At 37.1% G+C, this 24,636-nt stretch overlaps 1 protein-coding gene across 1 annotated transcript in view; it reads right to left on the bottom strand.

The window, feature by feature from the left end:
- Nucleotides 1-24,636, bottom strand: part of LOC127879892 (transmembrane protein KIAA1109 homolog) — a 149,313-nt gene that overhangs the window by 18,993 nt on the left and 105,684 nt on the right. Inside the window, exons 47-65 of the mRNA XM_052426974.1 lie at nt 23,291-23,387; nt 22,676-22,881; nt 21,811-21,925; nt 20,766-20,918; nt 20,104-20,312; nt 17,806-17,954; nt 16,587-16,710; nt 15,732-15,826; nt 13,948-14,079; nt 10,927-11,094; nt 9,125-9,307; nt 7,304-7,481; nt 6,356-6,535; nt 5,109-5,196; nt 3,114-3,289; nt 2,856-2,949; nt 2,056-2,277; nt 1,204-1,362; nt 439-582 (exon numbers count right to left, since the gene is read on the bottom strand). Coding sequence (XP_052282934.1) covers nt 439-582; nt 1,204-1,362; nt 2,056-2,277; nt 2,856-2,949; nt 3,114-3,289; nt 5,109-5,196; nt 6,356-6,535; nt 7,304-7,481; nt 9,125-9,307; nt 10,927-11,094; nt 13,948-14,079; nt 15,732-15,826; nt 16,587-16,710; nt 17,806-17,954; nt 20,104-20,312; nt 20,766-20,918; nt 21,811-21,925; nt 22,676-22,881; nt 23,291-23,387 — 2,872 coding nt within the window. The remainder of the gene's footprint in view (nt 1-438; nt 583-1,203; nt 1,363-2,055; nt 2,278-2,855; nt 2,950-3,113; nt 3,290-5,108; nt 5,197-6,355; nt 6,536-7,303; nt 7,482-9,124; nt 9,308-10,926; nt 11,095-13,947; nt 14,080-15,731; nt 15,827-16,586; nt 16,711-17,805; nt 17,955-20,103; nt 20,313-20,765; nt 20,919-21,810; nt 21,926-22,675; nt 22,882-23,290; nt 23,388-24,636) is intronic.

The raw sequence follows: 24,636 nt of genomic DNA, 5'->3' as shown, positions 1-24,636 counted from the left end.
GATTGTTTAAGTCTATATACATATACATACAACTTGTGTAGAAGACCACCCATGGAGTATTTCTGTGATTTTTTTTTTTAAATATAGACCTGGCATAGGAGATGTCATAAAAAAAAATGAGTAAGCATCACAAACAACAGAGTAAGGCCACTCACAAAAATTCACAATAAAAGTTAAAAATATTTACAACAAAATAAATTTTAATTGTGTATGTGCCTGTGTTTGAATTAGAATTATAATTTATATATAACTATTATACACCATTATAGTTACAACATCAATTATTTCACACTATCAGGGATGCTCTGGGTAATCAAGAATTGCTACTGGTGTGATATGAAAACTAGACGGAACTATAGGAACTTTGAAAACATATAAAAAACACACAACAACAAGAAGAAACCACAAACAAAAATCAAGTGCAACTATTATTGTTACCTTCATCATCCATTGCCCAACTCTCATCTCCAAGAAACAAACGACGGGCGAGATTTCTACGGTACCAGGCTTTCGGAAATGACAGGATCTCTGAAAGTCGCCTCATGTCGTACTTGAATGCTGCCAGGCCTATGTCACACACAGCTTTATAAAAAAGGAAAAACAACTGCTCAACAACAATATCATATTACTTCTTATGAGCATGATACAATGCTGCAATACTATAGGGAGGTTTTATTGAAAGTGCTTGAAAGTGTTGGGTTATTTTCACAAGATACAAAATTTATAAAATGTTGAATGGCCGCGTTCACACAAATGTTTTATTCTTTTAAACAGGGATTTATTGGTAAATAACAACAAAATTCAACATTGCCATCTTTAAAAACTGAAAAGCTTCCAGAATAAACTTGATTATAAAATCTAAAGATTTACTGATTTGCACAGTAGATAAACATGAGGTTTATCACCCATGCATCTCCAAAAAGACTCCATACCTATAAAACCTCCTGATTTAAGCTCAATTGCATGTTTAAACACTCAGGACTTTGTTTCCTGGGCCTAGAACCAGTACTTGGTGTCTTTAAGGGAGATCATCAGAACACTCCCACTGTAGGGATCAAACCCATGACCTCTGGGTCGCTAGGCAGACACCATATCTACTATGCCAAAGCAACAATTTAGCCTTTAATAATTCACCTTCTCACTTCGACAAAGCCATAGTTTTGAAAGCAATAAAGCAACAGAAACAATTAACAAGGCACGTACTCGAGAATCTGACTATGTTACACTTCTCTGGTGTGGCCTTGTCCACTTTGAGCTCAAGTTTGCGCGTGCGTGAGATGTTGAGGTTGACATACTCAAGGTTTAGACTCAGTGAGTCCTTCCTCTGAACATCCTCCAATACCTTCTGTTCCTCTATACTGCCTGCACAACGAGAGAGAGAGCATGTGTGCGTCTCAGATTACACTTTTCAGTTTGCAAAGGCTAATCAGGGTCTAGACTGGATTTTTGCTTAGAAGAGACTTGCTTTAAATGTAAAATTCCATAAAAGCAGAAAGCGTCTTCCCAGATAAGACTGCACAGACTGCACAGACTTATCTCGGAGGACACTTTACACACATGCATAAAGCCCTGTTTTTTAAGAAGGAAGCTAATTTCAATGATCAGTATGGCAGATGATGTTTCAAATAATAGAACAAGTGGGTTTTCTATATTTACTTTCCTCTAAATTATGTCAACAGCTGAAAAAAGTAACCTGGTAGTCCAGCTTGGAAAACCAGCAAGAAGCACAATGCGGTAATTTTGCCTGTTTTTCAAGGTTTGATACAGCAAATATTTTGTTAAGTTTGTAGACATGTTGCACCAGAGCAATACATGGGCATTCTTCTGCCAAAGTTTCCAGCAATAAATGTACAGCAAACTGACAAATAGCGGTTTGCAAAATGGACAAAGAATATCAGATTTTGCCATAATAACACTTGTGCAATAATATTAGTTTTCATAACAAAATATTGTACCATGTAAGATTGACACTGTAATCGTGCTCAGTCACATTTGTTTAAGCAGTCATATGTAGCAAGAATGTAATTCACTATCAAATTCACACAAGCAATATACCAAGCAGTCTAGGCGAGGCAGACTGGTTTTTTCTCTGACCCCCGCCACCGTAGGGATGGAAGATGTAGAGGGAGAAGTCGGTGAGGCAACCAGTCACACTGAGGCCACCAGACGAGGTCATCATTCCAAGGTCGGAGGCCGAGCTCAAGCTGCGCAGTTTTGTTTCGAGACCTCCGCTGGTTGTACGCTCCCGCGCTTTCTTTGATGCTGATTGTGTGTTGACTGCAAATTTAAATTTAAAATGACTTTATATTTAAATTACAAAACTTAATACAATCAAACTACTATAGTACTTCTTTGTGACTTTGTTTATTATTTTAAAGGGTCAATCATAATCCTGTGTTGACTGATTCAACTTATCACCTCATATTACTTAAAAAAGTACCAATTTAAATATTAACATCTTTGTGAACTCAAGGAAAGATTTCATAAAAACAACATACTTCATTATTTGACAGAAACACATAGATACCACATTTCCATAAAACAAAATATTGGAATGAGAGGTGCTATGGAAAAACGGAGCTTAATGCATGTCTGCAGAGGCAAATCAGGGACAACACTTTCTGTATTTAGGGTATTATTCGTTAAAGGGAAGTCTCTTCTTAGTGAAATCCAATTTATGCAGAAAAAGCCGTCCCTTATTCGCTTGTGCCAACACGCATTAAGCCCTATTTTCCCATTGTGCCAACACGCATTAAGCCCTATTTTCCCATTGTGGCAACACACATTAAGCCCTATTTTCCCATTGTGCCAACACGCATTAAGCCCTATTTTCCCAGAGCAAGGTTCAAATATACCTTTCACTTTCACTGGTGAGGGGCCCTCCACTGAGGCAGGATTGGCTTCAATGTCTGAACGCTTTGTGGAAAACACGAATTCAAGGGATGGGACCTGGTGAATAATTGTTGTGATTCATGAATACATGTTATTGCATGTTTTTATGGATATTTATGTAAATGTAAAAGACAGTAGGCAGTATAAATCAGCAATGCGAATACCTGTATGTTCCCTCTTGTTGCAATATATTGAAGACTAAAGAAGACTTTACTAGTTACCTGTAGGAGGCATTCTACGCGTGACACAGGCAGACAGTTGAAGCGTATAATGGAGGGCTCCACGCGTATGAACACGATTATGTCTACCGGGAACTGGCCCAGGAAAGTAGGGGAGCCTATCGACATGTAGGAACCGTTGAGGTCAGAATCAATCTCGTTCTCCTTAACAGGCTGACCTGAAACATGAATACATCACCATAACAATGTGTGATCTGTTATGCTTATAGCAGCATGGGTGGGAAAATCGATTCTCAATATTGTCTGGTTTGTCCCAAAGCATGCACACCAAGTGAACATATTATTATGATCAATATAGTTGCTTAATGAAAAAGTTGCTAGCAGCATTTTTTTAAATCAAGGTAAGGAAAAAAATTGATTTTGCCACCCCTGCACCAGTATTATTTTTTCTTATCAAGCCTGGAATAAAATAAAACAAGGGCAATTGCTTTTCAGTTTCTGGAATGATTTGACGATAGACTTTCACATACAATGATAATATAATACACTTTCATGATGTTTAGTGTTTTTCATATGCGAACTGTTGATTTAAAAGAGTAGAACTGTATTATTCCTTATAGATCCTAACCTTATGGTAGAATTTGACACTATTTTTCGTACTAAATATAATTTGTGTATACATTAACACACTTGAAATCCTTAACTACTAAGTTAAGTAGTTAACTACTAAATCTTTAACACCTGACAGACAGGAACTGATCTACTGCAGGGAGCCAGAATATTATTTATAAATACTGTAAACTGACCTTTCTTGACCTGTGAGCAGAGGGCCAGATAAGATGCGTATTTGCGTAAAATACGCATGAACAAAAAGAAAATACGCATGACTTAAAATTTTGTTGAGTAAAAAAACTTCTGGCTAAATTCGGATTACGCATCAAGTGCAATTTAAATGCGTATTAGCCATTTATACATGCATATAAATTCATGTAAATATGACTGGTTCCTGTCATTGTGTCCACACCGGTAAAAACATAGGGACATCACCATTTATGTATAGAATGTGGTTCCTAACCAAATTTACTCCTCAGTCAGAACGGTATCATTTCATTTTGGCCCATGATAAAGGCTGATGTTGACACAACGGGCTCCCCGCTGCATTGTTGAGAATCGATATACACTTATGGTGAAAACATCACATTCGATAAAACCCGAATCGCACAACTTCAAGCATATATTTTTTGCTATCAGTTTATCTCTTGTGTGGCACTATGGAAAACCTGTTTCCTTCAAGCACTTTTTAAAGGCAGCCGAAATACACATATATAATAAACAAGTTTTACGGATACCACTCACTTACCATTCAGATAACGTGACTAAGCACATGTTTAACCTGTTGGATATATTGAAATCCGGTTTGAAATCAATGAATCCACTTGATTCATAATGTAATGTGAATACTTGCTGCTTGCTTGTTTCACGATCTGTGCCGTCCTAACCGGCAGTCTCTGTCCCGAAAGCGCTTTTGTTTTTGTGACGTTTGCCACAGCGTCTGCATGTGTTTGTGTTGTATTGCCAAATCAAGACGGAAAAAGAGATAAATGGCTGCTTATAAGCCAGGGCAAAAAATAACACAGAAAAACTGTTGAATAAAACAAGCGTGATTGCTTTATTGAGTAAAAGACTGCTTGTTATAGCAAGTTAACCCTAAATGTTCAATTTATTATTAATTCTGATCCGTTAAACATAAATACTCCTTAAAATTATCTGATTTTGATTTTTACTCATCCCTTACAAATTTGATGAGTGAAATACCCCTCAGCTGAAAAAAATATCTGGAGCTCTGTCTGTGAGGTCATGGACAGGGTGATTGGTTCCATTGGTTGCTCTAGATAGACCAAAAGACAGGGAACCAGACCTTAAAAACTGTATACTGACCAGTCTTGACCTTTGAGTTCCATACAGGGGCATTGGTTCCAGTGCTTGCTCTTAGATAGACCAAGACAGGGAATCAGATCTTGAATACTATATACTGACCTTTCTTGACCTGTGAGGTCAAGGACAGAGGTATTGGTTCCAATGCTTGCTCTAGGTAGACCAGCAAGCAGGGGCTGATCACCATCTCCTACAAGGAAACAACAATGTGGGTTACACATAAATACAGACATTAAATTAAGGTAATACAGGAAATGTAAAAACAATTATTAAATCAAATTCTGACATTGATTTCATGAAGTTACCTAAGCATATCCAGGAAATTCTGCTTCCATTTCACAGGTTAACAATAGAATGAGCCAAAACTTTCTTTAAAATATTCTTAATGTTACTAAGACAATAATAATGTGGTACTTTAACGAAAAATAGATTAATTAAAGCCTTAACAATTTCACATACACATTTGCTGCTTTGAAGTTACCAAAAATCCTTTCAAAACTATATTTAGCAACACATCATCATGATATAAAGTAAAATTGTACATACCCTAAAATACTGACAGACAATTTGTTTGGCTTTTATAAACAAGAGGGCTTAAAAGGCCCAAAGTTGTTCACCTGAGATACAAACAAAGTGACCTGTTCTGTGCAGCCTAAGACATCATTAGAACAAATGTTCTGACCAAGTCTCATGAACTATAAAATTATCTTTTAGAAAGCTAATAAGGTTTTACTATGGCCATATAAGGATAAATTCACCGACCCCTGCCGGCCAAGTTTTTCAACAGACCAGAACCATTTTCTAACTCATCCAAGATATCATAAAAATAAATGTTCTGACCAAGCTGCATAAAGATTGGACAATATATGTGACTTTTAGAGTGTTAACAAGTTTTTACTATAGCTATATAAGGAAAAATGCCCTGCACCCTGGCGGCAATGTTTTTCAACCAAACGAAACCATTTTCAAACTCGTCCAAGATATCATTGGGACAAATCTTCTTACCAAGTTTCATTAAGATCAGACAATACATGTGGCTTCTAGAGTGTTAACAAGGTTTTAATATAGCCATATATTGCCATATAAGAAAAAATGCCCGCCCCCTGTTGGCCATGTTTTTTTAAACAACCAGTACCATTTTCGAACTCGTCCAAGATATCATTGGGACAAATCTTCTAACCAAATTTCATGAAGATCAGACAATTAATGTGGCCTCTAGAGCGTTAACAAGGCAAATGTTGACGCCGCACAACGCATTATGGACAACTGACAAAAGGTGACCACAAAAGCTCATCATAAGCACATTATGCTCAGGTGAGCTAAAAATATAAAGCATCCATTCAACCCACTTCAGGCAGCGACTGTAGTGATAGCCATGCATACAGGTTGGCCTTCTTCACTCCTCCACGCCTGGAGGACAGATTCATGGAGTCGTCCATCTTGCTAGATAGGTCAGGCGTCTCCCCACCATGATCAGACAGAGTGTTTGCCGGAGAGTTCACATGGTCCGTCTTGGAATTGTAACGAACCTACAAAATGTGTTTGTAATTAAAATGCTTGCATGAATATGCAAACTTCAGAAACTTCTGTTTGGTTGTTTCTGGACTTAATGCCGTTTTTAACAGTATTTCATTCATATCTATTCTGTCATTTTTTTTACCCTTTAACACTTAGATACAAATTTTTACGCATTTGTAGTCCCTTCGAAAGTTAAATTTAATGAAATACCTTTCTTACCAAATTCAAGTTTTAAAGGCTTCATTTCCAACCCTTAGTTACTGATGAGCAGCAAACAGCATACAACCTGAACAGTTACTCGCAGGCTGTTCTGGTTTTATGCTGGTTGCAAAAGCCATTTTCACTTTGCTTCTTATGGGGGTAAGGGTTAACTAACATTTTACTGGGTGAGCTGATGTAGAAGTACTTAATGCACATACATATGTCAGTAACTGATAACTGCCCTATTTGAATCAGAAGTAGGCAGATATTGCAGTTTACATATGTATAGCCCCATTTGGTGCTCAATGCCTGACCAATCAATAAACTGGGAAGAATTGAAAAAATCTCATAAAGGACAACTCAAGGGATATTTCTTTTCTGCTCAGCGGTTTAGAACAAGATGTCTTTTAAAGTGAAAGGTGACACAATAATGCACAGACTGACACACAAACTGAAAGACACTTTCCCACTTGTTCACAACAAGCACAATTATAATGCTGTGGTGAGCTAAAAATATGATTAGATGATATACTTTCTTGATTTGGATATTACTGGCCTATTTTTCAATGTTAATTTACCTTTACATCAACACCTGGTAGGAAGAACACGGTGGTCTCTATGACTGGTTGCTGTGGTGCAGGTGTTTTCTTGCTACTGGGTATCTGAGAGGCTGACTCATGCTTCTTCATCTTGCGGTGACCAGTAGGAGAGCCTGGAGCCTCCGTACCTGGAGTTGGAGTCTTGTCTCTCTTAGTCCTACATAGCAAAATAAAGTACTCTGATTACTTAAGTTTTCGGACGCTTAAAATTATTTAATTTTTTTCGTGTCTAGAAATTAAGATACAAAAAATATTTAAGAAATACAGGTGTCCAAAAAAATTGAGACAAAAAATACTGGTGTTAAAGAATTTAGAGACACTAAAAATATTGCATTGATTATCGAATACAGGTATGCAATATATATACCGTCAATTGTTTCAACGAATAATAGCATGTGCTTGTAAAAAAATACGCCTTACAGTATAAATTACTTTTATATATGTTTTACTTTAAGCTGCTGGGCCATTGCATATTACTGGTATACACAGTTATTTACCCAATAACGCAAAGGTTATGGTTAATTGCCTTATAGGCATTTGTCTGCCAAGTTTTATGACTTAATCATGTTTTAAAAATGCATGATCAAAGTGTCACCAGATAAGGGCAGAATTCTGGTAAAATAGCAATGTAAATACACTGTAATAGTCATTAATTATGGACGAAAACCCCCTAAGTCAACAAATTTAGAGTCAAGAACAAGAAATGTGTTTGTCAGAAACACTATGTCCCCTTCTGTGCCGCTTTTTTTTTTTTTTTTTACCTTTGACCTTGAAGGATGACCTTGACCTTTCACCACTCAAAATGTGCGGCTCCATGAGATACACATTCATGCCAAATATCAAGTTGCTATCTTCAATATTGGAAAAGTATTCATAAAATTAGCGATTTTTGCCTCATATATTTGACCTCTGACCTTGAAGGATGACCTTGACCTTTCACCACTCAAAATGTGCAGCTCCATGAGATACATATGCATGCCAAATATCAAGTTGCTATCTTCAATATTGCAAAAGTTATTGCAAATGTTAAAGTTGGCGCAAACCAACCAACCAACAGACCAACAGACAGGGCAAAAACGATATGTCCCCCACTATAGTGGGTGGGGGACATAAAAATAATTTTTTGGCTAAAAACGGGGGTGTCCAAAAACTTAGAGTAATTACGGTTAATAAATGGTGACCAAGATATGAGTCTCATTCTGAGACAACAGGGCTAAATGCATGTGCCGACCAGGGAAGACACCTTCTGCATACACTCGATTTTCGCTAATAAGATATTCCTTTAATAAAAAAAATACCATAAAAGCAGACAGTATCATCCTTGTTTAGCCTGTACGGACTGCACAGGGTAATATGGGCCGACAGGGTAATATGGGCTGACAGGGTAATATGGGCCGACAGGATAATATGGGCCGACATTTTATGCACATGCATTAAGTCCGGTTTTCCCAGAGCAAGGCTGAAATAGTAACCAAGATACGCATCTTTCCACTGAGAGTAATAATTTTCTGATGAAGAATTAGGTTATCGTGAATGTTGTGCAATACATTTATAAGTCAGTTATTCTAAGATTTATTATTTATTCAAGGAAGAATATAACGCTCATAGGTCCGTCAATAACAGCATTTAGTTATACAAATAATGAAACTGAAGCTCGTATGAGTCAACTAACTTGAATAAACATGAAATGCAGAATAAAAAGCGCTTTATAAATTTTAATTAAAAATTACAATACTTCAAAATCAATCAGCTAAACAGAGGAAGTTTCCCACTCCTGTATGATGAAATTTCCTATGATACCTTTTCAACTCTTCCTCACGGGCCTCTTTCGGGTGCAGCACACACTTGCCGCTATCAATTACAACCTTCACGTCGAGTTCAAAGTCAATGTTGGGCTCAATCACAGACCTCGAGCCTCCACTGCCGACACTTGGGTTGGAAAAGCTCCCCTTTCTGCCGCTCTTCTCAGGGCTACTATCCACTCTGCAATTAAGTTTACTAATTTGGGCTACTATTCCCTCTGCAAATAAGTTTACTAATTTGAGCTGTTATTCACTCTGCAATTAAGTTTAATAGTATTAGGCTACTATCCACCCTGCAATTAAGTTTTACCCATATTGGGCTACTATCAACTCTGCAATTTAGTTTACTAATATTAGGCTACTATTCACTCTGCAAGTACGTTTACTAATACTGGGCTACTATCCTCTTTGCAATTACATTAACTAATAGTAGGCTACCATACACTCTGCAATTACACTTACTTATTGTGGAGTTTTGTTGTTAAGTACTAACACAAAACCTGAATCTGCATATTTCTACAGAACATTTTTACCCTGAATAATGGAAAAGAGATAGGCTTGAAGTTTTGATTGAAACTCAGAAGCCCATTAAAAGAAATTGTTGCAAATGGAGTAATATCTAAACCTGATGTTTGCCCAAAGGGGCAATATTAAACAAATCCTTGTCACAATTATTACACTTAAACAACAATGGCATCTATGAGTAATATTACCTGTAGAGTAATTTGTTATCGAGACTTAAACCTGAATCATGTTAGATGCATGGTTCTGACAAAATTATTGCCTCAATCTTAGTAATGTGAAGATATGAATGAACAAGCAAATTCGTTGAATTGATATCCTCCGCCAAATAAATTGTGTTCATGGATGGGTGTAAATCTCTTGATAAACAGTATTGTAATTGTTTTTGTGCATTGAAATTCTCCTCATTGATATCTATACACCCATGAAGTGTCATGTTGAAATCTTGTATCGTATTGAGATAAAGCGCTGAAATGTTACATCATACAAAAACAATTAAGGGCAATAACTCTTATTTAAGAAAGTGTAGGGTTATGGTTCTTGTGCAGGGCACTTCTCCTTATTGATATCTATACATACATTTAGTTTCATGTTGAAATCTTGTATGGTATCTGAAACATGGCCCTGAAAAGTTACATCATATAAAAAACAAAGAGAAATAACTCTTCTTTAAGAAAGGGTAGGGTTATGGTAATTGTGCATGGCACATCTCCTCATAGATATCTATACACCCATAAAGTTTCATTTTGATATCTTATATAGTTTCTGAGATATAGCCATGAAAAGTGTGTGACAGACAGACTGAATGACGGACAGACGGAATGATTGACAATGCCAATTTTATACCCCTGCACCTTTGGCATGGGATAACAACAGAAGTGGATATCAAGACATAATATTGCACATAAACCATATTAAGGGCATAACAAGAATGAGAAGTGTATGAGACCAATGAGAAACAGAAGTACAATTTTGGTGACAGAAACAGCTACATTTGAACCTTTCTCTAGGTAAGGAAAACAGTGATTAAAGCATGTGTGTTAAGTATTGTCCCAGATTAGCAGGTGCAGTACGCACAGGCTATACAGGAACAAAACTTTTTGCTTGTATCTACTAATTAGTTTAAAGAAAGTCTAATAAAAAATCCAGTCTAGGAAGAAATTGTCATTCCTGATTAGCCTCCGCACAATGCACAGGCTAATCTGGGATGGAACTTAAAGCACATGCATAAAGTCCCATTTTTTCAGAGCATGGCTCAGTTTCCGATGCTGCCCCTACTTGTCTGCACCGAAGACATCCTTCCGCTCCTCTTCCCCGCTATCTGAAGAATCTGTGCTCTCTGAATAGGAGTCCGAGGAGGTCGTGGAGGGGTACTCAATCATTGGGATGTGGAGGCTCTTGGCCTGCCTGCCCCGGGTCCCGTGTCTGGGCGTGTCATCTGGTGTTCTACAAAGGGAGATAGGGGCAGAAAAGTAGGGTAAAATAGATAGATAGATAGATTGATTGATAGATTTATTTCGAAGATAGCATACATACACACAATGCATTGAAACAACATGTACATAAAACAATATGAAGTAACAAGATGCGTTTGTGAAACACAATGTCCCCCTATATGACGTTTGACCTTGAAGGATGGCCTTGACCTTGTGAAGGATGACCTTGACCTTTCACCACTCAAAATGTGCAGCTCCATGAGATACACATGCATGCCAAATATCAAGTTGCTATCTTCAATATTACAAAAGTATTCATAAAATAAGCGATTTGGGCCACATATATTTGACCTCTGACCTTGAAGGATGACCTTGACCTTTCACCACTCAAAATGTGCAGCTCCATGAGATGCACATGCATGCCAAATATCAAGTTTCTTTCTTCAATATTGCAAAAGTATTTATAAAATAAGTGATTTGGGTCACATATATTTGACCTCTGACCTTGAAGGATGACCTTGACCTTTCACCACTCATAATGTGCAGCTCCATGAGATACAAATGCATGCCAAATATCAAGTTGCTATCTTCAATATTGCAAAAGTATTCATAAAATGAGCGATTTTGGCCACATATATTTGACCTCTGACCTTGAAGGATGACCTTGACCTTGACCTTTCACCACTCAAAATGTGCAGCTCCATGAGATACACATGCATGCTAAATATCAAGTTGCTATATTCAATATAGCAAAAGTTATTGCAAAATGTTAAAGTTGGCGCAAACAGACCAACCAACAGACCAACAGACCAACCAACGGACAGGGCAAAAACAATATGTCCCCCACTACTATAGTGGGGGACATAAAAAACAATCATAATTGAAAAGTACATGCATAGAATGCACTATGGCATGCACACTAAGGATTACACAAAAAAGAGCAATATCCCTTATTTCCATTGTGGTCCTTGTTGTTGGTGGCACAACATATAGAGGCACTAGTAATAAATAAGTACTTAAAACTACATTAATAATAACAAATACATGAACTATACTACTGAGATTCAGATCAATGAACACAACATTAACATCACATTGTAGCTTTGCAGAGATGTACAATCACAGTATAACTGAGTATCACCTTAAAGCAAAAAACATAAAATGTATCAATTATGATCATTATATCACATATTCAATGTGGATGGATTAAAAATGTATAGGTTACTACAACAAACAATAATTAAAAAGTCACATTTAGTATGCATGTATTATTAATCCGAACTGATAAGACATTGGGAAAAGGAAAATGTAAAAATTTAACAGCAAAGCATAGTAACTTAAGATACATTAAACTACTCTATTTAAAAAATGTTGTTTTATAGCAGATTTAAAACTAGACAATACTGTCATCTGGGTTATAAAAGATGGTAGTTTGTTCCACAATGTGCAACCCAAGTAACTGAAGGACTTCTTCCCATTTCCTTTAACCTTTGATACAGAGAAAGCACCTTTGTTACTTAATCTGGTATTATAGGAATGGACAGAATTTTGGGGAATAAACTGGTCTGACAAGTAATCAGGAGATAAACCATTTTTGATCTTAAAGACATGGGAGAGCATTGTTTGCTCCACACATTTGTCAACTGGCAACCATTGCAAAGAAGTATAATGTTCCGGACTAATATGAGTTCTAGAATCAAGATTGAGCACAAAACGGATCAATTTATGTTGGGTTACCTGAAGTTTATTCTTCCAAAACTGTGTAAGACCATTGTACCATATAGAACAAGCATAGTCAAAATGACACTGGATTAAGGACATCACTATAAGTTTTTTGGTATGCTGGGTAAATACTTGCTTTTACAATACAAAAACGTTAACCTAGAGTTAGATTTCTTTACAACAGACTCAGCCATATTGACAAATGATAAATTCTGGTCAATACTGGCCCCAAGATACTTGATAACTGTACAAATGTATGGCCCCATTAAAATTGACAACCATTTTAAGCAATGAATTTTTTTTTACAAAGAACATACTGGCGACAAGAGTTTGAGTTAGACTCCATTGTGGTCTAGTTTGAGAACTTTAAATTTGTACCCAGAACATTCTGGAAGAAATTTCAGAAAACAGTAAAAGTTATATTCCACTAAAATTTTGAATCAGTTAATATATAACTTACCAGTAGAATAATATCAAAATAAAATTGATCGCTTAAAACTTTTGGGAACCATTTTAGCACTCTACATTTATGATTTTTTCCCCCAGAATATGCCAATATGCCTTCTAAACTTTTTATCATTTATGTAGGATAAAGTTAAATTTGGTATATATGATCACTGTTAAGAATTTAGACTGTTTGTTACAAACGACACAATTTCTGTATAGATAAGAACAATACAAAGAGCACTTGCATTTAATAAAGATAAGTATCTTAAGGAAATAAACCAAATTCTCACTCAACCATCCCAGTTCACTGTCACCCACATTATAATGCTGAAACATGGTTCTGTCAATTATCAACGGATATTAATAGGAAAATATGCATACAACAATATGGAACTAAAAAAATTCTATCATGATAACAAATAAAATTCGATCTGGAAAATTGGGGCTTCTGTATGTGCATAAAGTGTCATCCCAGATTAGCCTGTGCAGTTTGCACAGGCTTATCAGGGATGACACTTTGCCCTTAACTGGATTTTCCTTAAGAGATTTTCTTTCAACAAAAAATACCATAAGAGCATAATGTGTCGTCCCTGATAAGCCAGTGCGGACTGCACTGGCTTATGTGGGTCGACATTTTAGGCACATGCATTAAGCCCCCTTTACCCAGAGTGAGGCTCAAAACTATTGCACTCACACGGGAGGTGTGTATGTGCTGGAGACCGTCTCCCCAAACTGGACCTTGTGTGGATTCAGCTCTGGCAGCTCAGTAGTGTCCGAGTGGCCCCGAGAATGGCCAGGCAACACCTGCAGCATGCTCTGTGGGGCACTGGGAAATAGGCAGAGATAATGATCTCACACTGGGAAATAGGCAGAGATAATGAACCCACAATGGGAAATAGGCAGAGATAATGATCTCACACTGGGAAATAGGCAGAGATAATGATCCCACAATGGGAAATAGGCAAAGATAATGATCTCACACTGGGAAATAGGCAGAGATAATGATCTCACACTGGGAAATAGGCAGAGATAAAGAACCCACAATGGGAAGTAGGCAGAGATAATTAACTCACACTGGGAAATAGGCAGAGATAATGAACTCACAATGGGAAATAGGCAGAGATAATGAACTCACACTGGGAAATAGGCAGAGTGATGATCTCACACTGGGAAATAGGCAGAGATAATGAACTCACACTGGGAAATAGGCAGAGATAATGATCTCCCACTGGGAAATAGGCAGAGATAATGAACCCACAATGGGAAATAGGCAGAGATAATGATCTCACACTGGGAAATAGGCAGAGATAATGAACTCACACAGGGAAATAGGCAGAGATAATGAACCCACAATGGGAAATAGGCAGAGATAATGAACTCACACTGGAGAATAGGCAGAGATAATGAACTCACACTGGGAAATAGGCAGAGATAATGAACTTACACAAGGATGGGAAAATGTCTTTGTATCACTATATTATATTGGTGAAACAGATAGAGATATTTAACTAACATTGGGAAGTGCAAATGTCTTTGAATCAATTTATTACATTGGTGAAATAGAGAGAGAGATAGAGGATATTTGTTGGATTCGATGGAATATCGATTTTATTTCACAAGTGATCATATAAAATAGTGGTGCAGCCACGAGTGAAAATATATATTTTATATGATCACGAGTGAATAAAAATCAATATTCCATCGAATCCAATAAATTTTCTTTTTATTTTATGCTTTTTTTCAATGTTTATTTAAATTGTAAAAGAGTTAAACTGGATAATTTGGCTGGATTTATGACGTAATTTCGTCGAAAAAATGATGTCATTTCACAGTAAAACAGTGAAAAATCTACTGTTTCAAACGGTGAAATACCAGTTTTATTTCACTGATATTTCTCTATAATCCACCGGAAAACATAAAATAAATGAACTAACATTGGGAAGTGCTAATGTCTTTGTATCAATATATAAGATTGGGATCTAAAAGGAGACATTTTTAAAGACATGACCATAAGATTTTAAAATGTATCCTATAAACATCTGTTGCAAACTACATAAATAAGATTATTTAGCATTCATTAAATTCAGCTATGTTTTCTCAAGATAAGGGGTAAAAGCACCTGTAAATATGGAAATCCTGAATAATAGCGGTAGATTTTACTGATGAGCCTACTTTATCTACCTCAAAATCTTGTATTCAGTGCAGACTATCTGATCTAACAGATATAGATTTACAATAAAGAATCTTGGTATCCTAAATGATATTAAATGTAGTACTGTTGGGAAAAATGCAAAACATTTTCACTCAAAAATACCTTATGAATTGAAAAGAAACACTAGATACCTAAATCAAGTAACTCAAAACAGATGACATCCAGTAGAAAAACACACAAAACATGTTAAAAATGAGGTATCTTTAATGTATTGAGAAGAATTAAGAAATATTTTACAACACAAAACAACAACATAACCAACATACCTGTCTCTATGTTTCCCCAACCTCCCACCATAGGACTTGGACCTGATGTGGGTCGGGTTAGAACCTATTCCCAGCTTGTCCTTAAACACTGAGGCCTGCACAAAAAACAAAACAATGAGGTTTTTTTATTAAAGAATAGTCAATCACATATGGCGCTGAAAATATCAACTTTAAAACAATTCAATGAACTGTTTAACAATCTTTTTTTTTGTATCAATAAATATGGCTGATTTAAAAAAAAAATTATTACAAATCTAAATGTATTCAAAGTTTGTTAAAAATTAATTGTGATTAAGAAATAATTTAAGAATATAAGGTATTAAATCACGAGAGCAAAGCACGAGTGATTTGAAACCATGCATCTTGACTTCCTGCCGTGGGTTATTCTACAACAAACTATAAGGTACACGAATTATTTCGATTCTAACCTATTTTTACTAAAGATTTATACAATGTTTCTTATTTTTCTTGTGTACTATTTTATATGAAGTTATGATTTGTTTACAGCGCGTGATTTCAGTGTATAAGCTCCGCCCATAATTATTGCAGAATAACCCATAGACGATTTTCTTCTTTGTTTATATGAAATTTGACACGTGCCATGTTAGAATATTGCTTAATGTTAAATAACAAATCTATTGGGCATATGAAACAGTTTTCTTAAGAATCTTGATATCATCCTCGGTACATAGGTTTTGTAAGTATGAGGACAGGCTCAATACACAATAAACCAGAACAGACTTGCATGCAGATAAATAATAGTTGCATACCACTTTATTGATTCATATTAAATGGCTAAATATCAGTAACCCTTTTCCATTTCAATGTACAAAAGTGTAAGTGTAATTGTGTTACCCTTTCTCCCTGCTTCTTGATTCTGCTGAGCACCTCACGGCGGAAGTCATTGAAGATGATACCTTTCAGCTCCTCCAGCTTTCTGGTCTCAATGTCGATTGTTGAATGACTGGCACCCAGTGTCCTGTGATGAGGAAAGTTACTCTTTACAATCTGTATTGCTCAATATATATATTAGCCTCGTTCTGTGAAAATAGGGTGTAAAACAAGAAATGTGTTTGTCAGAAACACAATGCCACCTATTGCGCCGCTTTGAAGCCATAAATTTGACCTTTGACCTTGAAGGATGACCTTGACCTTTCACCACTCAAAATTGCAGCTCCATGAGATACACATGCATGCCAAATATCAAGTTGCTATCTTCAATATTGCAAAAGTTATGAAGAAGGTTAAAGTTTTGGTTAATGTTTTTGAATTTGTTTTTTGACCTTTGACCTTGAAGGATGACCTTGACCTTTCACCACTCAAAATGTGCAGCTCCATGAGATTCACATGCATGCCAAATATCAAGTTGCTATCTTGAATATTGCAAAAGTTATTACCAGGTTAAAGTTTTGGTTAAAGTTTGGGACACACACATACAATGACAGACAGGCCAAAAACAATATACCCCCGATCTTTCGATCCGGGGGCATAAACACTAATGCATATCAGGGACGACACTTCCCACTTTCTAAACAGACATCCAGTCAAGTCGGAAAGCGTAGTCTCTAGTATAAGCCTATGCAGACTGCACAGGCTAATCTGGGAAAACACTTTAAGAACAAGAATCAATATATTTATATTTTAACCCTTTGCATGCTGGGAAATTTGTCGTCTGCTAAAATGTTGTCTGCTGAATTTCTAAAATTAGCATTTTCTTCGATTTTTTTTCCAAAGAATACTCAGAATAGCAAACAGTTTGGATCCTGATGAGACGCAACGTTTTGTGGCGTCTCATCTGGATCCAAACTGTTTGCAAAGGCCTTAAAAATTCGGTTCCAGCGCTGAAAGGGTTAAACACAAAAATAGTAAGTGCATACATTTAAGATTTTTATCATAGTGACGTTTCAAATTTCTACATATATAATTCCTATGCACGTGATAAAAGGGGCTATATAATACAAATGATAATAGGAAATGTATATAAGTGAAAATAACTTCCATATTTTTTTTATTTTTAAATAACCAAAAAAATTACTCACCATTGTAAAACAATACATCAAGACATTGTACTTACCTAAGATCCTGAACAATCTTTGCCTGGTCATTCATCTCTTTCTCCAGTAACCGCGCCCTCTTTTTGGGGTCAATACTGGCGTCATACACAAACTCTGGCAGTGAGTCACCAATAATGCTCGTCCTTCTGTGGGGCAGCTCAGCGGGAGGCTACATGAAGATACAAACAGGCTTTGTTGAATTAACGCTTTCGCACTCAGAGGCAAAGTGAAAATAGCTATGTGCAAACAGCATAAAACCAGAACAGCCTGCGAGTAACTAGTCTGTTCAGGTTTTATGCTGTTTGCTGCTCATCAGTATCTAAGGGTTGGAAATGAAGCCTTTAAAATTGAATCTAGTAAAAAAAAGGTCTTTCTTTAAATGTAACTTTCTAAAGGACTACAAATGTGTTAAAATATGTATCTAAGTGGAAAAGGGTAAACAAAAATTACAGCTTTAGGGGCCCAATACTTTCAATACAACATGGTGTGCAACTGCAACAGGTGTGTTTCTAGACAATTTCAATGGGTTCCAGTTAAATGTGCATTTTAAGGGATGAGAACAAATATTCAAATATTTGAAAACTGGGATAAATATAACAAAAGCACCGCATAACGGGTGCCAACGCTCGGCTGCGTGTGCAGTTTCGAATAAATGAAAGCTTGTCAGATATGTTATTTTTTTAGAGGTCACAGTGACCTTGACCTTTGACCTAGTGACCCAAAAATGGGTGTGGCATGTAGAACTCATCAAGGTGCATCTACATATGAAGTTTCAAAATGGTAGGTGGAAGCACTTTGATTTAAGAGCAAAATGTCATAGCTTTTGCATGACGCGGGCGGCTGACAGTGGACGACACGACAAGCTGGCTATGACAATACCTTGGGTTTTCTACGAAAACAGCCGAGCTAAAAACTAATTTTTATGCGATTCAATATTTGAACATTATATGTTGCATAAAAACACAAGTTGGTACAGCTACAAAGTCGCATTTGTTTGCTTACAGCTTTCATCAATTAATAAGAAAATAGTTTTGACATACAGGAGAGTATAATTGTTTTCGGCTAGTTAAGAGTCAGTCAGTTAGTTTCACGCTGTGATGAATGCTGTCCCGGCAAATAAAAAAGTAAATGAAGGCACGCAAAAATTTAATTACATTGTTAAACCTTATTTTATTCTTAAGCCAACAATGCTGACATGCTTTGTGAAAACAAAGCACAGCCATTCTATTCTGCAATAACGGTTTTCCAGTAATATGCTTTCCTGTTGTTGTCATGACAACGAGCATGTACAGTTATATTATGCCGCCCATTTCTAGCAGAAAAACGATTTACATTAAGTACATGTGCAATGCAATTCAAAATGAGAACTTTTGTTAATGTCATGTGACCACTAAAATGAGGACAGACCTTCTGATTTGCCAATCATACACATCCATGAGTTGATATGACCACTTTGATGATATTTACATGAAACTATGGGAATACCATGTAATGGAAAGTTAACGACAATGGAAATGTGAGTTATGGTGGCTTTTTAGATTTGTGTTTTATAAATGTAAATGACACAATGACTTTTTGTATCTTTAAAAAAATTGGAATATATTTCAAGAAAGTAAAATTAATATTAAAATATAATTTAGCTGTGGTTTGAGAAAACAGGGCTTAATACATGAGCGTGAAGCATCATCCCAGATTAGCCTGTGCAGTCTGCACAGGCTAATCTAGGACATCACTCATTGCTTTTATGGATTTTTTTGTTTAAAGGGAGTCACTTCTTGGCGAAAAACCGATGAACGCAAAAAGTGTGGTTCCTGCACAGGCAAATCAGGGAGGACACTTTATGCAGATGTGGTTCCTGCACAGGCAAATCAGGGGAAACACTTTATGCAGATGTGGTTCCTGCACAGGCAAATCAGGGAGGACACTTTATGCAGATGTGGTTCCTGCACAGGCAAATCAGGGAGGACACTTTATGCAGATGCATGAAAGTCTGTTTCACCAGACTGAGGCTCAAATATAATTGTGTCTTGTTCTGTGAAAGCTGGTATTAATGCATGTGCGTAAAGTGTCGTCCCAGATTAGCCTGTGCAGTCCGCACAGGCTAATCAGGGACAACACTTTCCGCTTTTATGGTATTTTTAGTTTGAAGGAAGTCCCTCATTACCGAAAAATCAAGTTTAAGCAGAAATTGTCGTCCCTGATTAGCCTGTGTGGACTCCACAGGCTAATCTGGGACGACACTTTACGCACAAGAATTAATCCCAGTTTTGTCAGAACAAGACATAATTTAAGAATTTATTCCAATCTTGTTATTTTACCTGATATTGATCACTAACATCCTCGAGTGACACATGGAGGCACTCATCTGGGTCCTCCAGCAGGTACTCTTCATCCTCCTCTCCCGTCAGAGATGTCAGCGTCTGGCCAAGGGCAGACAACCGCTTGCCGATGTTAGTATCGAGGTGGACGTCGATACCACGCATCTCCCATTTGATATTCAGTATCCATTTGGCGTTGCTGCCCGGATCTGCAGAAAGATTAACAGTCCTGCAGTTATCCAACAAATATGATGTTCTAATTGGCTTACAATCAAAACATGATACTGCAATTTGGGAAATTTTTCATGATACTTATTATTTTTCAGATTTAAATAATGCATCACTCACAACCAAAGAAAATCTATTATTTGGTGGCATATGCAAGCAACAATAAAGATTATTTAAACTTCCATAATAAATATAAGATGTGATGATCAATAGAAAATGACTAACTTAAATTGATAATTATAGCATTAATAAAATATTTTATTATCATATTAATATAATTTACTTTAATACTGTAGGAGATTTTGGAAAATTAAATAAATCTCTGTTGAAATTCATGCCTTATTATATCTGACAACTCCTCTTTTTATTCAACATAGCCACAATCACGATATTTTTGAATGAACAAGAAAACCATACACCGAGTTCAGTGCTACCTGTTGATTGTGGGTTGGTTGTTCTGGAGCACACTTCATATGTCCCTTCTGGAACAACACAGGCGTTCATCACCAGATCTTGTGGGTCGACCCTCACTGGTTTCCAGTCATCCAGGGACGTCTCAAAATCTTCGGCTATCCGCACACAGAAACCTAAAGCAAGATGATTTTATCGTTTCAAAAGCCTTTATTTTGCAATGCCTGTTCTTAATGATGTTCAAATGGTTTGGTTGTATAAATATAAATTTTGTGGAAAAACAACAACATAGATACCCAGGGTGAGAGCATGTGGTCGGGTAATGACAACTGCATTTGGCCAAACTATTATGTCTGCATTGCTTTTATGATGTCTACAAACATAACATGTCCAACTTGTTATGCAAACATCAGATGAATAGTGAAGGACGTTTGTGACTAAAAATGGCTTTGTTAAATAAGGCAAGGAACATAACTCCACTATTCATAAAGCGCTTATATTTAACATAGAATTATATGATAATAAGCATGTCAATGAAGTAAGGTTGAGTAAGAAAACACTTGAAGCAACAGAGTGGCTGAAGACTGACAAACATTATCAAGCAAATGAGCCTTGCTCTGGGAAAATGGGGTTTAATGCATGTGCGTAAAGTGTCAACCCAGATTAGCCTGTGCAGTCTGCACAGGCTAATCAGAGATGACACTTAAGCTTTTATGGTATTTTTTATTTAAAGGAAGTCTTTTCTTAGCAAAATCCAGTCCAGACAAAAAGTGTTGTCTCAGATTACAGGCTTATCTAGGACAATACTTTATGCACATGCATTACACCTAATTTCCCTACAGTATGGCTCAAATATACCCTGTGAAATTGATGGTGGGTACAATGAAGAGCATTCTTCCAAGAAAACATTTTTAAATACATTAAATATTGTGTGATGTTATATCTAAACCCTTTCCCACTCAGATGCACACTTTGACACGTTTGTGACCATAAGGTACTGATTTTAGGCTGGTTGCAAATTGCCATTTCACTTTGCTTCTGTGTGAGAAGTGTTAAGGAAGTAATAACCTGTGAACTTTCCCTTGCTGACCAAAGAGCCAGAACTGCATGCACATATCTGGGTGCTCTCGATGGTGAGAACCACAGCAGCCCCGGGCTCATTGTCTGTCAGACGACTTGGTACCTGGGACAGACACAGTGCATAATGGACATCTCATTGATATTACAGACAATAGCTTAACATATTCAAGTATGACTCTCTGATTATACTCCTTTAATTGACGTTTCGGCATAATGCCTTTATCAAAACATTGGAAATTATATGTTAACTACATTCAAGTATGAACAAGAGCTGTCTCCATAGGATGACATATGCCCCCGATTAACGCTTTGATAAAAGTTATGATCATTTTTCAAAACCTAAACGCATTTTTCGAAACCTAAACGCGGACCCTAAATTCAAGGTCAAGGTCAAAGGAGGCAAAATTTGTGTGCATATGGAAAGGCCTTTTCCATATACACATGCGTACCAAATATTAATGTTACATCTAAAGGGATATAGAAGTTATGAGCATTTTTCGAAACCTAAATGCAAAGTGTGATGGACAGACAGACAGGCAACCGACAGACAGTGCGATCACTATATGCCCTCCTTCGGGGGCATCTGAAATGTGCAAAGTCAGTATTCCAGGAACTTTAATTGTAAAACCAATCATATAATCAGATAATTCAATTTGTTTTTTTATTGTTGAACAAATAATTACATTTTAACAATCCAGGCGACAGTTCCTTATTTAGATTTTGTGTTCTAAAACTTGTGATCGCATTTTCTAATTTTTCTCTGTTGTATGCAACATTTTCACACAAAAAACAGAAAGAGTGTCCATTTTTGGGTGTGAAAGCAGAACAGATGTAAAGTGTTGAGTACACTCACAAATGGCGTGATGGGCAGACACAGCCCGATGTCATCGACCGTGAGTTGCAGGAACAGCGTGCTCAGTGTCTGCTGGGAGGCAGGGCTTATCTGGGGCAGCCTGTCAATAACCTGGCGTGTCGCCGTCTGCACCTCCTTGTTCAGCGCCAGACGCTGCTCCGTCCAGTACTCGTAGGCATTCTTGTAGTTCAGCCACACAAGGACCGCTACAACAGGGTTGGAGGTGGTTGGTAAACATAACAAGTATAGATGGAAGCGGCAAGAATCTGAATTAGGATCTAAGTGCCTTTAATTACTTAAATTAATTTTCATTTGAAGGTGATTGGTTTTCTGTTCTTTTATATGTAAATAGTCATTCGTTTGCTTAAAACTGTAAAATGATGTAAAGCAAATGATGCACATATAATTTTAATATAGGCCAAATACATAAATGATCAATTTAAGATATATGACACTAGTTCCCTTTTATTGAAAATGGTGAAGTTGAACGGGATAACGAACACAGTAACTGAGCACACTTTATTTGAAGCTACATGACACAGAACAGAAAGTCATTTTTAAGAACAACACAACAGAGAAAACTGAAAATCGAGTGATATATCTACACATTCTCACCCTTATCAAAAGCCAGTGGCTGTGCAAGCACTATGGGCCTGGCCATGTTGATAAGCAACGCCTCCTGGTCCTTGGATACACCAGGTATCATCTCATCCTGAAACAAGAGTTGTATGTTAAACATGTATGCCCACCAAGTTGCAGCATAGGTATCCATGTTACCTTAATCTTTCATTTCTTGATTTTAAAATTATTGGGGACATACTTCATCAAGACTGACTAGCATACTGGTGTATATAGTCCTATACATGGTATGGAATGTTTGGCATGTTACAAGCCAATGTGGCCTTTATCTTCGACCTTTTGACCTCAAAATTCAATAGCCCTCTTTATTTTCTCTAAAGTAACCATCTTACCAATGAAGATGATCAAAGTTCAAAGCATTCACTATATTATGTGTGGAAAATGTATTTAATGATACAAGCACCTGCAAACTTAATCTTTGACTTGATTACCTCAAAGTTAAAGGCGTAATGGCGTTTAAAAATGAGACAATCCATTGTGTGAATACCTTTTTTTGTCACTGTGACCTTGACCTTTGACCTAATGTAAGTTATCATCCGGAAACCATTGTACTATTTCGAGTCACTGTGACCTTGACCTTTGACCTAGTGACCTGAAAATCAATAGGGGTCATCTGCCAGTCATGATCAGGGGGGAGTGAGAGGGGGGTATAATGTGGGGTGTGGTAATTTATTAGATGTTCAAAAAAAATATATTGGGGGGGGGGCCTGGGGGGGGGGGGTAGGGGGGAGTGAGAGGGAGGTATAATGTTGGGTGTGGTAATTTATAAGATGTTTAAAAAAAATATTGGGGGGGGGGGGCAAGAGGTAGGGGGGGTGAGAGGGGGGGGTATAATGTGGTGTGTGGTAATTTATTAGATGTTATTTTTTTTTGGGGGGGGGGGGGTGGGGGGGAAGGGGGTGGGGGTGAGAGGGGGTAAAATGTGGTGTGTGGTAATTTATTAGATGTTTAAAAAAACATTATTTTTGGGGGGTGGGGGTAATAATGTGGGGTGTGGTAATTATTAGATGTTTGGGAGGAGTGGGGGGAAGGGGGGTAGGGGGGTTGGGGGTGAGAGGGGGGGTATAATGTGGGGTGTGGTAATTTATTAGATGTGTAAAAAAAATTGGGGGGGGGGGGTGGGGGGGGTAGGGGGTGGGGGGTGAGAGGGGGTAATAATGTGGGGTGTGGTAATTTATTAGATGTTTGAAAAAAATAAAATTGGGAGGGGGTTGAGGGGTAGGGGGTGGGGGGTGAGAGGGGGGGTATAATGTGAGGTGTGGTAATTTATAAGATGTTTAAAAAAAATGGGGGGTGGGGGGGTAGAGGGGGGTTAGAAGTCA

Source organism: Dreissena polymorpha, chromosome 4, assembly GCF_020536995.1.
Source record: "Dreissena polymorpha isolate Duluth1 chromosome 4, UMN_Dpol_1.0, whole genome shotgun sequence".
Taxonomy (NCBI): domain Eukaryota; kingdom Metazoa; phylum Mollusca; class Bivalvia; order Myida; family Dreissenidae; genus Dreissena; species Dreissena polymorpha.
The sequence above is the reverse complement of the archived record's forward strand: the minus strand, read 5'-3'. Positions and strand labels throughout refer to the sequence as shown.